The 16,925-nt window shown below is 37.4% G+C and overlaps 1 protein-coding gene across 1 annotated transcript in view; it reads right to left on the reverse strand.

The window, feature by feature from the left end:
- gas2b (growth arrest-specific 2b) overlaps window positions 1-13,293 on the reverse strand; it is a 40,994-nt gene extending 27,701 nt beyond the window's left edge. Inside the window, exons 1-2 of the mRNA XM_036583951.1 lie at window positions 13,117-13,293; window positions 2,256-2,427 (exon numbers count right to left, since the gene is read on the reverse strand). Coding sequence (XP_036439844.1) covers window positions 2,256-2,400 — 145 coding nt within the window. The 5' untranslated portion in view covers window positions 2,401-2,427; window positions 13,117-13,293. The remainder of the gene's footprint in view (window positions 1-2,255; window positions 2,428-13,116) is intronic.
- Between the last annotated feature and the right edge of the window lie 3,632 nt (window positions 13,294-16,925).

The following is a 16,925-nucleotide window of genomic DNA, read 5'->3' on the forward strand; positions in this document are numbered from 1 at the left end:
TTTATGTAGCAATACAGGTTCAAAACAGGTATTCTCATAACAACGTCATCTGTGACTGGTCAGACAGATATTTAGGACAGATATTTGCTCAGATCCACCCTGCAGATGGAAGACTGTTTATTTTACTCACCCTCATGAAGGATGTAATGTAGCACCATTTCGAAGCATAATTCAAAGTGAGAGTGCAGACATCACATGGCAGTTAATTGGTTAACTGGTCAATGGTTAATTGCTTGGAAGTTTTTATGCTCATGTTCATCAAAAACTATAGCATATAAATAAAATATATTTGAATTTTGTCATACTGATATTTGCTCTTCTACTTTGTGTTCAAAAAATTAAATTTGTTTGAATTTGAATTTTGTTTGAATTCATTCGCAAACACTCCACTGCTGAAGAGACAGTTCTATCATCACTCAAAACAGAAATGCTGAGATAAATAATAGATTCATCACTCTGATTTATCAGTCCACTCAGGCTTTAGTGTTCAGTGTTTGTAAAGAAGCTTTTTGTTGAGTTCCTGTTTAGAATCTAATGAACATGTTCTCTGTTTGCTAATTTTACAATAGTAATTGTATAGAAGTAGAAGTAATTGTATTCTGAACAATTTTCAAAATGTAATATCGACTGAATACGCATTTCTGGATTCTGGCAGTGTTGCCGGGGGTTTTTTACACACCTCAGTTTCACTGTTGGGTTCAGAACAGTCTGCCAACCAAAAATATTCAGCCAACAGTGATCCTTTAAACTGACCACCATTGAAGGGCTGGAGCACATGTGTCAGGCTCCAATCCTTGTGGGCCAAAACACTGCAGGCTTCAGCGCACTGGAGCATTAAACACACCTGATTCAGCTCATCAGCTGATTAGCAAGGCCTTTATCAACTGAATTCAGAGGGCTGGATGAAGGTAAACACTAATAGCCCAGAAGGTCCCCAGTTTGACATGCCTGGGCTAGAGGAAGACTAACACAGCTTGTGAATAGAAAAAAAAAAAAACAAGCTATGGTTTCTATATGTAGATCTATAACGTGTACCAGCAAAGTACGTATGTTTGATACAGTGGCCAGTAAGTGTAAGTCTGGTAGCTCATGTAAGTTTTCCACAGATTTCTCCACAGCTCTGTTACTTTTATGATTTTGCTATCTTCTCTTGAATAATGTTTCTGTCACCTTCTGGCTTCCTCAACCTCTAAGGTGGCCTCATGTCAAAGCATCCAGACCAATACAGGCTCTGACATGTTCTGGTTTATTTTTGAAAGCCAATCTGCTCTTTAGAATACCAGCAGATGTCTTTCCATTGATCCTACGCTTAGTGGAATTTAGGGAATTCAGATTATCAGGTCTGTCTGAAAACACCTTTATTCCCCATCATCTGATACAGGTCATGGAATAGTCCATTTCATGACATGCGTGCATTTGAAAATGTCTTTTTATCTATAGATAGCCCTTTAAAGCCTCAGAGCCAGCGTGTACGCCCACACATACAGTTCCTTTTGAATTACATAACTTATATTTTCATTTAACAACAGTTGCTATTTATTTCATACTAGTTACTAAAGTCCTAACAAGGTTCAGGGATTTAAGGCATGTATTGACAAAACTATTAATAGTACCACAGAGCTGGAGTTTTAATTTATGGTTTGTGTCCACTTCAGAGTTAGGATACATCTAAATATTACAGAAAGAAAAGTGTTGCTGTTATTATTATTATTATTATTATTATTATTAGTAGTAGTAGTAGTAGTAGTAGTGCTAGTAGTAGTAGTAGTAGTAGTAATAGTAATAGTAGTAGTAGCATATCTGTAAGTACATCTGGTGATGCTTCCAGACATATCTCAGTAATAATAATAATAATAAATAAATAAATAATAATAATAATAGTCACACCTCATTTGGTTATTTTCCATGCATTTATCCAATTTAGAGGATTCTTACTAGCCCAGGCCTCAGTCATGTAGAGCTCAAATAACTCTAAAATGTCCGTCATCACTGTGAACATCTGGTCTATATACACACGTTCATGTTTTTGTGTATATTTCAACATTGTGCCTCACTGAACGTGACCTTCAGAGGCCCTTTCACTTCAAATGTATGATTTTTGCAACACATTTGCAAGCAAAAGCAAGTTTGCAAGTCCTAAACTAAGCTAATCTAGAACCAGCTACTCTTTTCTAAATCCAACTTGCAACCATTACAAGGAAAATGCATGGCTGACCTCAGAAGCAACTTTCACACACTCTTTCTCACATTCTTACCCAGAATTGTGTTGAGCCAGAGGGCGAGGTCCTCCTTCATGGGCAGCAGGCTGGCTTCATGCCTGCAGGCCAGCCACTCGCTGTAGTGCTGCAGGCAGGAGAGGTCAGGCACGGGCTCCCGCCGTGGACTCAAAGGCCCGTTCATTCCGGCCCAGTGTGCGGGCTGCTGGAACTGACCACACAGAAATTAGATTTTAATAAATACATCTGGACATATTAATATTGAACACAGTGACATGAACAATGACTGAACCATGACTGTATTTTAATATTTTATACAAATAGTAAAACCTTATTGTCTTTTCATATTGCTCTTGTGTTATTGTTGTGCTATCCAGTGTGAACTCCCCTTTTAAGTGTTGGTTCTTCTCAAGGTTTCTTCCTCTTGCTCTTAGGGAGTTTTTCCTTGCCACTGTAGCCGTATTATTTGGCAAAAAAGACTAAACTTTACAGAATCATTTGGTGAAAAATCTAATTTACAGAATGTAATTGGTCAGTCGAGGATGGAAGCCCATTCCCACCTCCTTCTCTGTTTTTTGGCAGTAGTGTGTTAAAATATTGACTTATTATCTCAAAAAAGTTACAAATTTACTCCTTTTCTTTAAATATTGATTATTAAAAATGAATGACTAAAGATTTTGAGATGTTATGTTGAAATGAGTTATTGAAAACAACAAAGTAATATCATTATTATAAGGAAATATTAAATCATTAAATCAAAGTAATATCATTCATTATAATGAAATATTAAATCTTTATTTTGATGTAGGTCATTATTTCAACATAATAATTCAATATTATGACAATGTAAGTGATTATTTTGAGATGCAAAGTTGAGAATTTTAGAAAAGAAGTCATTATTTTGAGATACTAAGTCAATATTTCTAGAACAGTAATCATTTGTTTCAGATACTAAATCAGTCCTCTTTTTGAAGAAAGGTTTTGGCCAGATAGCTGTCAGATAGCTGCTACTGTTTTTAGTCATGTAAAGTACTTGTCTATTTTAATAAATAATAGTATGTCATACAGTGTCAGGAACCACACAAACAAGTCTTTAGTCTCGTAGCAACTCAATACAGTTTGAGTCAAGTGTGCCATGATTTAAGTATGTAGTAGGCTTGTTGCTAGTTGGGCTTCTGTTCTTTGTTAGCAGTGCTGGGGGTGATGTGGCACAAAGTAATGTGTACCAGTAATGTAAAAGTAATGGAATGTTACTTTTCCCTGTAACAAGTTATGTAACTTTTTACTGTTACATCAATATTAACTCCACACATTGGATTTAAAACACAAACTCTATATGTATTATCTGCGCCTGTTTGTGTATAATTTATTTGTGTGTTCCCTGCGTCACTGATGGAGCAACTTCCATTATGACTGGCAAAGAGCAAGAACTTAACATTGTTGTCAACATGATGAGTGATCTATGGAAGCTTCTAAACAAGCTAATGTGAAACTGATGGATACAGATCCCAATGGCTGGCTAGTTTCTTGGTTTTAGAAGCTGTTAATAATTTTATTCAAGCATACATGGCTGTATTGCTCAGAGTAAAGGCAGAGACAGTGATATGCATTTTTAATTATGTTTGTATACATGATATTTCTTTCTAAGTGAAATACTGAAAAGGGGTATTCATTTTTCTACTTTCCAATTGGCACAGATTTGCATAAGTAACGTAGAACGTATTAACATCTTGCAATTGACTACTTTTTTATTACCTACCCCAACACTGTTTGTTTAGCATGAGTTTTGTAGCATCCGGGCAAAACTAATGAAGCATGTTTTAGATGCTAAACTTGTCTTGACTCATTGCATTTTGGGTGAATAGAAAACTATGTAATTTAGATGTTTTGCCAAACTATTCCTTTAACCATATATTAAATATATTCTGACTGAAAAATAACAACAAAATATCCTGGGCAAAGGCTGCTTTGGTACGTGCAAAGATTGCTTTGAAGGCCTTTTGTCCACTGTTTGTTATGCCACACTCTGACAGGTTCATCATAAAACCAGAGTATATTTATTTAAAGGACTAAACTTGGACCATGCACAATGTAGGTATTCTGTGTGTACAGTGCAAATCCACCTAAGAAAAAAAAGTGTAGATGTAAAGTGCTGACACACAGAGACTCTGCAACGGTGGAAGGACTGAACAGAACTCGTTCTTGGCTGGGTTATAGAGGTATGCCGCTCATATGTCTGTCTTTTTCTATGGGCTACTGTCAAATCCAGCCATAGTTGGGTTTATACCAGCTCAAATGACGCAGCTACTCCAGTGACTGTGCTTACAAAACTATGGGCTGACAGAGTAAAAACTTTGGGAGATGTAGGAACTCAACAAGGCTGACTGCGAGATGTGTACTACATTTATTATTTTCAAAGAATGTATCATTTTTGAAGCAGGGGCTTAGTATTTAACTGACCTTAGACCTGACCTTAAGACCTCAGAGTGTCAGAGTTAGATGAAAGATAATTAGCTGAATGCGGAAAAACTCTGAGGAGCAATGACAGAACATGTACAGTATATACATAAGACTATGCAAAAACAAATGCTCACACACAGTTTTCCCTCCTACAAAAATATACACAAACTTCACTACACTGAAAGCAGCCAAAAGCAGAAAAAACATGGAATGAGCCAAGAGTTGGTCCAAAAGGTCTATATTATGAAATAAAAAGAATTCTCCTTCTTTTTTTGAAGTGCATACAGTCCAGACACATAAACTAAGCTGGAAAAACAGCACATTTTACTATAAATTGTTTTTACACATTACACAGTAATTTTCAACACCATAGCATGGAACAACCTTAAATATGACACATTCTGCAAGCTTAACGAACAATTATTAATTGCATCACAATATTATTATCAGCTGAATTTAACATTCTGAAAAAAAAATATTAATAAGTTTAGGCACCTTTCAATCAGTACTTGCAAAGATCACCGGTTAACAGTCTTTCTCTTGATTTTGTTCTTTTCACATCATATTTGAGATCTAATCACAGATTTCCAATAATATTCACAGACACACACACACACACACCCACACACACACACATTATGTAAGCTTCTTATCCTTCTGGGTCGTGGAGGGTCATTTAAAAACCCTCATCTTTCATTTCTTTAAGTACTTCAGAGTTGATTTTGATGTGTGTTTTGGATCACTGTCTTGCTGTAATATTCAGTCTCTGTACAGTTTCACTTTCTTCACTGACCTGACAATGGGACATTAACTTCCCGAATGTGTTGATATTTAGTACATTCCTTGGGGATTGTTGCTAAAGAGTTACATTTTTTGTTTCATCAGACCACATAATTCTAAAATGCCTCTGGCTTATCTAGATGTTATTTTGGACACTTCCAACATTGAGTTTTGTGATGAGATCACAGTCTAAAGTCTTATCTTGCTTTGTAATAGTCAGCTGCCTGGATGAGCTAATCTAATAGTTGAGCATAAGTACAGCACCCTGAGAGGTTTGAAAGATCACATCATTTATTTCGCTCTGAAATTGTCTACACCTGACTCAGATTAAGGCAAATGAGTCAAATAAGCTCTGAGACATTAAAAAAATAACTTAACATAACTGAAGTTGTGGCCAAACTTTCATACATGTAACATATTATTTTAGTTTTTTCCCCCCATGTATTAAAATCAGCAAAGAAATGGTAATCATGTGTTTAAATTTGTTTCATGCAGCTGTTGTATTAATTTCTTTTCATTTAGGAAATCAACAAAACATTTACAAAGCATTTGGTGAGGGGTGCCCAAACTTTCGCATACTTATATTTGTCTATGCAGCCTACAACAGTTTAGCTCTGCCCGTTCACTATGAAGTAATCAGAAATGTTTTGGCCCAGACTTCTTTTTTGAATGAGACACAACACAGGGCAGCCAATCAGAACAGAGCTCATTTCAATATGCCCATCTTAAAGGCACTGTTTGTTTACAATGGCCTACATGACCCAATGCATAGTACAATGAAAAACAGGTTGCAAACTAATAAACACGCTATACAAATTCAGAAAACACTTTTACCAACATGACAACACCTGAATTATGTTTCACAGACGCACTGCAAATACAGGAAATACATGCGACTTCAGAAACACTACCCAGCCAGTCACAACACAATGGAAATGAGATACAACATAATAAAAATGTTTCTGGGAGACTCTCAAAGGGATATCCATGATGGAAAATCACTGACAGAAGTTGATAAGACCACAGAAATCATGGTTAACCTGTCCAGCCAGGTAGCTGTGTGACATGCCATAGCTATACTATGATAGTTATCATTCATATCTACTATTGCTATTTAAAAATTCACAGTTACACTCTGCATGTAATTTTAAGAGATTAAGAGAGGTTATAAAATGGTCATGTAAAAATCAATTATGAATGTTTTTGCTACATAAAATCATACAAACATCACAAGTGGAAAAATGCAGGATATGGGCCCTTGAATAAACACATACACAAATATTACTGCTAGGCCTAGGACACTTTTGCAAAGTCAGCAATGACCAAACCACTAAAAAGAGCCATTTTTGAACAACAATTATTATTTCTGTGGACGAACTCGAGAAAATTTTGCATATATAGACTTCCACTGTTAAAAATTTATTCAAAGATATTTGAAATTTGTGCAAGTCATCAGAAATGTGGGCATTCCCCCTTCTACCCAAACATACACACAACTTCACTACACTGAGAGCAGCCCAAAGCAGAAAAAAATCAAAAACACCCACAGACATATACCTGCTTAGACGGCCTATTTTGTTAAGGGAGGATTTAATGGCTAGGGCTTATGCCAATTCTTAGCAACCGACGCCAGTTGCACCCCATACTTTCCCCTATACTCAGACAGCTATTCATCAGAGGGGTCTTAAGGCATGTAACAACATGCTTCCCACTTCTCGTAACTGTGGTAACTCTCCTCGGTTAAGAGGAAGGAAAGCAGACACCTGCGGGGCAGATGTGCGCCATCCAAACAGGCCCAGAGAAGAACGGCGGCAAAATAGCAAGCCCTCATTTATTTTCTTAAAGGCCAAGGACCAGGAGCTGTGGTGAGAGCAGACAGATGGAGGGATTTGGTGGGAAAGGTGGGGGCAGTGGTGTACAATGGGCCACATGATGACAATTTTTTATGGACAATAACAAGAACAGGTGATGTAGCCTTAGAAGTGGTTCTACAAAGGGGAGAACTACAGCTTTCTGATATGCCAACGGCTGAACAAAGTCGACCCAGGTTATTGTTTTTCCCCTGAAGCAGGAACATAGGGGTGACTTTGCCGCAACACGGCTGAGTAAACAAAAGTGGCCTAAAAGCAGAAAAGAGCATGAGAATTACACAGAAAAAAAACAGAGATTCTTAAAGCAGTGGCTGGGCTTTCCACCGCAAATCCACACTGTGGTGCATCATCATGCACCACTGCTAAATCGAAAGCTTCAAGAAATCTGCATCAGCTTTTATCTCCACGGATCAAAGTTCATTGACCTAATTCTCAAATAGAGTGCAGTAGGAACAAGGAAACTTGAGCACTTCAGCTTTAATGATCTGAGAAAAGTGTCATAGATTTTATCTGAGACCACAGAGTTTAGTATCTGCTGAGTGGTCAGTTTGGTTGTAACAAAATAACTTAAATTACTGCCAGTTTACAGTACAGTTTACAGAAAATTGTTGTTAGAGTACACTGTTAGAAATAAAGGTACTGTGCAGGTACATTTTTCATTCATCAACCTACAAACTATGTAAATGTGCCCTCAAAGGTACAACATTGATTTTAAAGTTCAATTGTGTACCTTCAATAAGTTTTTCCCTGTGTAAATTATGTATTTATACCTTTTCATGACCTAATATTTTAAAGCAGAACAATAAAATAAAAAAGCCTGGAGACGAGACGGGGAGTGTGGAATCAATACGACTCAGAAAATATAATTTCAATGGATTATGGTACAATCATGTCCTCTGACCAAAGGTATTGAGATGTGCCCTTGAGGGTACCACCCCAATGACAAGAGAGGTACTGCCCCAGTGACAGTTTTGTACCTTTATTTCTGAGAGTGTATGTAACTCTTAAGACTATTTTTGAAGGAGTTTTCTTTTACATCTCAGTTTGTGATTATTCCAATTGTCTCTTGTAAAAAATAATTCATTATATAGCTGCTTAAAAGCTCAAAAACTGAGCTTCAGTGTTTTGAGAAAACTTATGAAAGTACATTGTGGGGTAATAAGGTGGTGAAAACAAAGAAACATTAATTTTTTAGTGTAAAACAGAAAAGTAAATAAAAAAAACATACCAAAATTACCGGGTAGTTAAATGAGGTGTAAAAGCAGTACAGTCACTCAAAGACATGAGTCTTATATAGTATGTACATGTATATTACATAGAACCAGCTGAACCTGAGCTGTAAAAGAAAGCAAGCATTCTCGCCATACAATTCATTTAGAGATTTACTTTCCTGCTTAATATAGACCATATTCTGTAAATTATACTATATATTTACTTATTAATCTCCCTTCTACAGCCCTGAATGTATAGCTGCACAGATCTAATGTTTTCTCTCCTGATATTGATTCTGATTTCTAAACTCAAGGTATGACAGCAAATATCACAATGTGATCCAATATGAGGGCTCATATACAGAACATCATATACAGAACTATAGACACTACAATTTCTCTTGTTGCTACACTCTGTAGGTGAGTAATGTTTGATTCTCTCAGTGATTTAGTATGTATTCAAATTAGTAGCACAGAATATTTTTTAATTGCAAATGTGCACAAAGTTGTCTCACTTTCAGGGCTGATGTGTGAGATGAATCTTGGATGTGTTGAGGTTGATCCTGGCTGGTCGATAGGGCATGGGAAGCCCACACAGCAGCGAGACAGCACACAGGTGTTACATTCACACCATCACTGACACCTGACCCTGCGCACACAGGAGCACAGGCAGAGGCCTAACCAGCACTCATAAAGAACCACTGTGTTCACCCACACTCACGCAAAACACCACACCACATATACTAACAAGTGCGCAAATGCATTCATACATGCTGAAAGTAGCAGAAACACACATACTAATGTACAAGCTTCGAACTCACAATGCCTGTATATACAGTGCTGTGCAAAAGTCAGAGACCAGCCTTCCTTTATTTAATTTCCAGTTACGTTATTGATTTTTCAGGAGATATTTCTGAGAAGATTAGATATGAGATAATCCATTTGCATTAGGAAGGGATCAATCAAAGTAAAATAAGGGAAAAAACAGGATTTTCAAAAACTCCAGAATTCAAATTGTTCACAGTACCCAATGTTTTTGTCTTTTTGAGAGAGAGGAGAAAATCATGTGCCACTCTTGCTACAAATCTGGGCAAACCTGTCCCAACATGTAACATTCAGAGCTCTTAACAAAATGGATTTATGTTGGTCAAAAGGGGAATCATTTTATCTTACATTCTTGTTTTCCTCCTACTGACCTAGAAATGATCAAACTAACACTGTGCCAACCAACCCTATTCTCACCTTCCTTATGGGAAGTTCATCCATGATATATTTACATTGAAAATTTTAGATATTGACTGCAGAAAATACTGGGCTGCAATGAAGAGATGTTTGAAAATGTTCACCGAACACACTGACATACACAAAATCACTACTTATTGTTCTAATGTTATTGTATTTCTTCTAATATTAGTGCTTTTCCAAGCAATAAATGCTTAATGCACAGATTAGCATCTTTTTAAATCTAATTTTCTCACTTGCCTAAAATGTTTGCACAGTACTGTGAATATAAATGGGTTTATTTGATTTCTACTGAGACTAAAGGAACATCTTTATGTAGAAGTACGTTTTATGTTCTATCTGTGTGAAAATGAACATACAGAAGAACATTAAGAGGGCCACACCCCATTAAGGTATTTTTTATGTAAAGTCTTCATGAAAAAGGAAAAGGCTGTAATTTTGCTACCTAATCATCTCCTGAACATGGTGAATAGGGAACTGCTACTAACACTTAATTAACTTTCCTTCTAATACTACACCAAGCAGTAAATGGGTCAAAGGCTCCTAGGCATTTCCAAGAAAATAAATCAAAAGTTGTGATTGTTTTTCAACTCTGACAGCCAAATGACTGTTCTGTATTGCCAACAAAAAAATCCTGACACTAGTTAAAGCTCAGGCACCAAAAGTCTTAGCATATGTCTTGAGGCTGTCACCTGCTGGCCCGGCCTGCCCATGAAGTCATAGGAAACTCAAAAACTCAGGGTTTTCACTCTAAGATGTTTGAAAGGAAATAAAAAAATAGTGCTTTTATATTATGATCTGGTTGAAAATGAGTATATAATCCAAAAGATAATACAGAAACCCCTAAGGCAAAGTATTAATAACAGGCCACAGTTTCTGGAGCATGGTGCTGTGTGTACGCTACAAAAAGATAAAGATCCTGTTCAGGTGGCAGGAAAACACAGCCAGAAAAAAACACTCAGCCAGTATCAGATGGGCTATCTTAATCCCTATCATATTACATCAGATCAAAAAGAGTTTTTTTTCCCACAAAGCATTCTGCATTGTTCACAGTTTCACTGAAACTTGAGGATATAACACAGAAGATAACATGGCAAACAGTGAAATGCACTCAAAACAAATAAAAACAGCAAAGTGAAACTGCACCATAGTGGGCTCACAGTAGCAAAAATTAGCCTGGAGAAAGAAAATTAATCTAATTGAGCTTTATACATGAGTTCTTACCCAACTAGAGCCCTAGACTGTACTGTTAACACAACAATGTCTGTAACATATTGACACTGTTGGAAAAAAAATCATATCTCCAAAATGGAAACTTTACAGGAGAAGAAAAAAACATACTTAACCTCAATGTAAGTGAATGTAAAAAGGTTTTACTCCTTTTATTTCCTTTTTTATTTGATTATTTCTATTGGTCAATTCATTATAAATTTTTCACACAATTGACAGGACAACTGGTATCAAATTATTAAAAAAAAAAACACACCAAAAACAGGTCCCAACAGTGATGATGTGCTACAATGAAATAAATCTAATGAAGACTTTAATTATACTTCTTCATTGATATACCCTTTCCTCTGAAATGGTGCCAAAAAGGGTTCTTTGGAGTGAATCCAGAGAAGAACCTCTGGTTCCCAGAAGCACCTTTAAATTGATGACTATTTTAAAAACATTACTCTAAATGAGATGTGTGTGCATTAAACTTTAGCCCCTTAAGCTTAACCCCTTAAATACCCTGACTTATCATATCCAAAGGCTAAATATTCAGTAATTACAAGGAAATCAGTGAAAACTGACTGTGTTCTTAAGTCATGAGAGTGAGGAATGGTAGACTAGACCCACTGTCGGCTCCTGGACATGGTTAACAGGTTAAAGAAACTCCTATATCAAATAAAGTTTTAAGAAGAATCAGTTAGAAGCCTTAATTTTTAACTGCTCAAACTAATCAGGGATCTCAATTGCTCACTCGTTTTCATAGTATTTACCAAATCAGTTAAAGCACTTACCAAAATTACTAACTAAATAATAAGCATACAGTTTAAGGGGTTGGGCACATTAGACACAACCCCCTAATGAGGTCACTAAAATGGGGGGAAAACCTGTTTAAACCTCTTAAATTCGAGATTTACTCTATTATTATTATTAGTGTGATTTCTTGCCCTGAATGTCTAGAAATGTCTAGAATGTGAAGAATACATATATATATATATATATATATATATATATATATATATATATGATATATGTATGTGTGTGTGTGTGTGTGTGTGTGTGTGTGTGTGTATTCTTCACATCCAGAAAGTAATAGGACTTTAAATATAACACCTGTCCTGTTATTTCATAGTCTTGAGGTTATTGTTTGACCTAATTTTATTTCTTCTACCCAGATCATTATTATGTACAGCACATCTCTTCTTCTGACCTATTTGCATATCCGCCTCCACCTGTGAAAGTAATACAATCTGATACCTTCCTAGATGTATTACTAGTAGAGGTCAATGATGTATTTTTAGCCTAAATCCTTAAAATAGCCTGTCCAGGTAAACTATTTCTTTTCTTTATGAAACTGCACATGAACATGCAGCATAATTAATACATTATTATCAATTGGCTTTCATACTCTCACTAAAAGATGCTATACACAAATATGTACATATTTATGTGAATATGTTGGAAAAAAACATTATATCTCCAAAATGGGAACTTTACAGGAGAAGGAAAAACAAGCATCTCCTAAATAGTACGTTTACAGGAGAGACAAACAACACTCATGTAAAGAGATTTTATTCCAAATGATTTTGGAGCATTTCTATTGGTCCATTCATCATGAAATTTTCACACAGTGTAAAGGACAGCTGGTGTGTTGAAATGATGTAGAAAACTAAAAATCGACAAAAATGGAAATGCATGGTTTTCTTTGGAAAGCAACAATATTCAAATTATGTCAAAAAATTAAAAACATATACACTGATATACAAAAAAATCTAATTTTTTAAGATTTTATTTTACATCATTTTAAATATAGTGTTTAATTGCTTACAAATTCATGAAAAATGGGCCAACAAAAATGGTTCAAAATTACTTAAATTTAGAATGTAAAATGTAAAAATGTAGTTACATTAACTTTCGTTACAAGTTAAGAATGTTTTTCCTTCTCCTATAAAGTTACTTTTTTGGAGATATGAGTTTTTTTTCCAACACTATTCATTGATGACTATCTTTGCCCATTCACGATATTTGAATGATTTCATAGATTACTATTCATTCATTCTGTTAGTCATGCATTGTGCAGTCCCATGAATGTAAGAAAAGCAAACAGCATAGAAGAAGACTTACCTTGAAGTTCTCCTCAGGTTCCTCAGCTGTGTGAAAGTACACCAGCAGCTCTGCTGGCAGGCTTTAACTGTCTAAAGCTCTGACACGCCGTCCGTGTGCACTCACATTTCACAGAGCTGTGCCGAGTCGCTCTGTCAGTGCGCAGCAGCTTGAGTGTTCGTTCACTGCTGCTTCCACTTCCACTCTCTCTGAACAAGTGCTCTAAAATGCAGGACACTCTGGGGAGCGCAGATATGTTTGACTTCACAGACTCAGTATTTGCATGGAATTTAAATAAGAGCACCCCTAAAGCAGCAGGCTCTAGTAGGTAAACAGCAGTTAACATAAACTGCACAGGTTTCCTATACAAGATGATTTTATAAAGATTTGAAATAGAAGGTTAGGATAAAAGACAGGTGATTCATTGGTGATTTATGCGTTCAGAAACAACTACACCATGTGGCAAACATCTGGAATAAACCTTACAAAACTTTGCTTCCAGTACGTCATGTGTTATAAATATAATAGAGCTGAAACAGCTGAACTAATGCCATCTGAAGGGACATGATTTAAATGTTGGTTATGATAGTTCAGTCTGATAAGAGTGTGGTATGAGTTTCCTCTCATGTGTTTGTTTAAGGTTTGCATGGCATGCTGTGTTAAATTAAAGAGCTCATTTGAATACTGTGTCAGATAGTCCAACTCCAGTCAGTTTTACCTGCAAATCAGGGTTATTTATATCTTTGACAATACCCACTATACATTCCGCATTATCAAAGCGTGTCAGAGAAACACATGCAACTCTCTGTGGGAACCAAATGACTGGAGGCTGATGGAAAGCAAGAATATTTTGACATTGTGAGGATATTAAAATGAGTGAGTGAGTGAGTGAGTGAGTGAGTGAATGAGTGAGCGAGCGAGCGAGTGAGTGAGTGAGTGAGTGAGTGAATAAATGGGATATGAGAGGAGACAGGCCACGACCAGCTTTGACCAGCAGAGGGCAGTGTTCATCACAGTTATCAGCCCTCAACCCAACCCTAAAGGGTACATATCATGAAAAACTACGTTTGCTTCCCTTTGTTTGAATAAAAGAGTCTGAAGTAATATGTAAACATATTAAAGTTTCAAGACGTACTGGTCACTCCCCTGTTCATACAGTCCATATATGGAAACCATGCTGCGAATATGGCGTGTTTTGAATTCATTACTTCTGTAAAGTCATGAGAATCAACTTTACACATATCCCTCTATTCAGCCTACAGCAGTTTAGCTCCGTCCACTCACACTGAAGTTCTAAGCAGTGTTTCACCTCTGAGTGCTTTCTGAATGAGACGCAAAAGAGGGCAGCCAATCAGAACGGAGCTCATTTATCTTCTCTAAGTCTTAAAGGCATAGTAACAAAAACAGACTGTTTAGTTCTAAGGAATAAAGAGATGGTTATGTAAAATTAATTATGACCTTTTATTTACAAAAAAAACTTCACAAATGACATAAATGGACCCCAAACGAAAAAATAAAGTGCAAGAAAATGTAGAATAGAATCTTGGGATCTTAATTTAACACACACCACTGTGCCCTGCCTGCCACTCATTGTTTTATATTTGTCCGCATGAATAAAATCTAATTTGCCTGACCTTGCTGGACCTCATAGTCCTATTTTTTAGATAAACGTAGCGCGCTTGTGCGCTTGCGCGGTCCAATAAAGCCATCCGTATATCAGCTCTTAGTCTTCATTTGGCCGGGTTATCTTTATGTCTCGCGCTACACAGCAGGGCGACAGGGATCAGCGCGCGCGGACAGATGGCGGCGTCGCACGTTTCCTGGACAACCAGAAATCCCGCGATCACCAGGCGCGTGCCGCGCGGGGCTCAGATCGGTCCCCAGAGTCAGAAAGACCCGGCGAGATCAGATGGGTCCCACACTAATTGGAGCTCGAACGTGCAGATTTTACAGTTTTATTTCAGCATAAAACTCTGACTATAAGTAAATAAACAACCCCGTTAATGTTAACAGCACATTTTAAAACGCGTATCTCTCACGTTTGTCACAGTGTGTCCAGAAATGTAAGCCAAGTGAGTGAACTGTTCGTGTGCGTTTGTTTAATCAACCCTCTTCACTTTACGAATGGAGTTCATTTACATCCAATATGCGCCCATTCCGTTTGTTAATTTACCCGAGACGGAGCAGAATTGAATTATAGCCGGGTCCTTTTTCTTTTTCCCACAGAGGAGAAGGAGGAGGGGGCGGCGCGGGGGGGGGAGGGGGTCTCCGGTCATAACTGTCAGCTCATTCACCTTCTGGCTCTGACTGGAAAATAATTACAGCGACTGGGAGCGCTGGATCAAATCGGCCGTGGAAGAAAGATCTCGGCGGGATACAAACAGCACATACAGTAAATACAGCACATACAGTAAATACAGCACATACAGTAGATACAGCACATTCAGCGGGCATTAGGTAGAAATGTAGGGTGTAAAAGATTGTTTTCATGTAGTTTAGGCAGCCATTTCTATCAGAACTGTTCATATCTGCCAAAACGCAGCTTTAAGGATACATTTACGTAATACGTGATGTAATACTTTTCAGTCGAAAGCCTCACTATATGCTCTCGTCTTACATGTGCACCGCCGTTGGAGGGCGCTGTAGCAGCCCTAATTTGTAAAACGAACCCATGTAAACTAGTGTCAGTGGGTATTTTCAAGGCAAAGTGAGGAACATCGAGATCATGGTATGCTCGTAACCCCTTAGATTCCCAGCCTTGTGATATCCTAAGGCGTTTTATTCAACTATATGGACAGTGAGTTATTCTTGAGGAATAGAGGCCAGGTTACCCGTTAAGGTGTAGTGCACCTATTGCTGATCAAACGTGTACTGGTGGCATTGCTCCTTTGGTTTCTAAATAGTCTAAATGTATGTCAGAAATAAAAACCTCTATGATAATATATGGAACTATATCTGCATCTGTGGATCTATATATGTGTTTCCGAGAACTATGAACAGTGGTTGAATCCAAGTTGCTCCACTTTTTGCGGTGCTCTCATTGAGGAAGATCATTCTCTCTCTCTCTCTCTCTCTCTCTCTCTCTCTCTCTCTCTCTCTCTCTCTCTCTCTCTCTCTCTCTCTGATAATCAGATTGAAGCGGTCAGAGAATGGGGTGCCACTGTGATGTCATTAGGATATGACGGAGCACCGCTATTTGCACATTATCAGCTCAGAGTCACTTAACCCCTGTCAGCACGTCTACTGCAACATCCACTCGAAGATGAATAGCTCTCTTTCTTCTACCTAAAGCATTTGGGTTCATTTGGTCTTATGATTACCGTGATGAATTAAGGAATGGCTGGATGAAGTGGGCCAGTCAGTTTTATTTGGGGAAACATGCTGGTAAACGCTTTTTCATGGTGTGTCTCTGGGTTTTCCACACGTACGGCTTGTATTCGCAGCCAGTGAACACAGAGACTCACTGATCCATTCATTTCCTCTAGTTTTCAAAATACTCCACAACAGACTTTTTTGCATGTCCTTCCATACACATCTCTGTCTCTATGGCAACCCTGTCTCCTCTATAAAGATACGAGGAGAAGTGAGAGGACAAAAGACAGAGTGGGGAGAGAGAGACAGAGAGAGAGAGAGAGAGAAAGGCCACACAGGCATTCTAGTTTGAATGGGCACAGAGCCACTCAGGCAGTACGTGAAATATGAGTGCGCGCACACACACGAACACTGATATGGGTCTCATTCACTTTCCATGAATCCATTTTTGTGCTTCAGTTTGGACTGTGGGCTTGGCCAGTTTATCTTTCATCATCAGTCTAAGGCTTGAAGTATCA

This window comes from Colossoma macropomum, unplaced genomic scaffold (assembly GCF_904425465.1).
Source record: "Colossoma macropomum unplaced genomic scaffold, Colossoma_macropomum, whole genome shotgun sequence".
NCBI classification, from domain to species: Eukaryota; Metazoa; Chordata; class Actinopteri; order Characiformes; family Serrasalmidae; genus Colossoma; species Colossoma macropomum.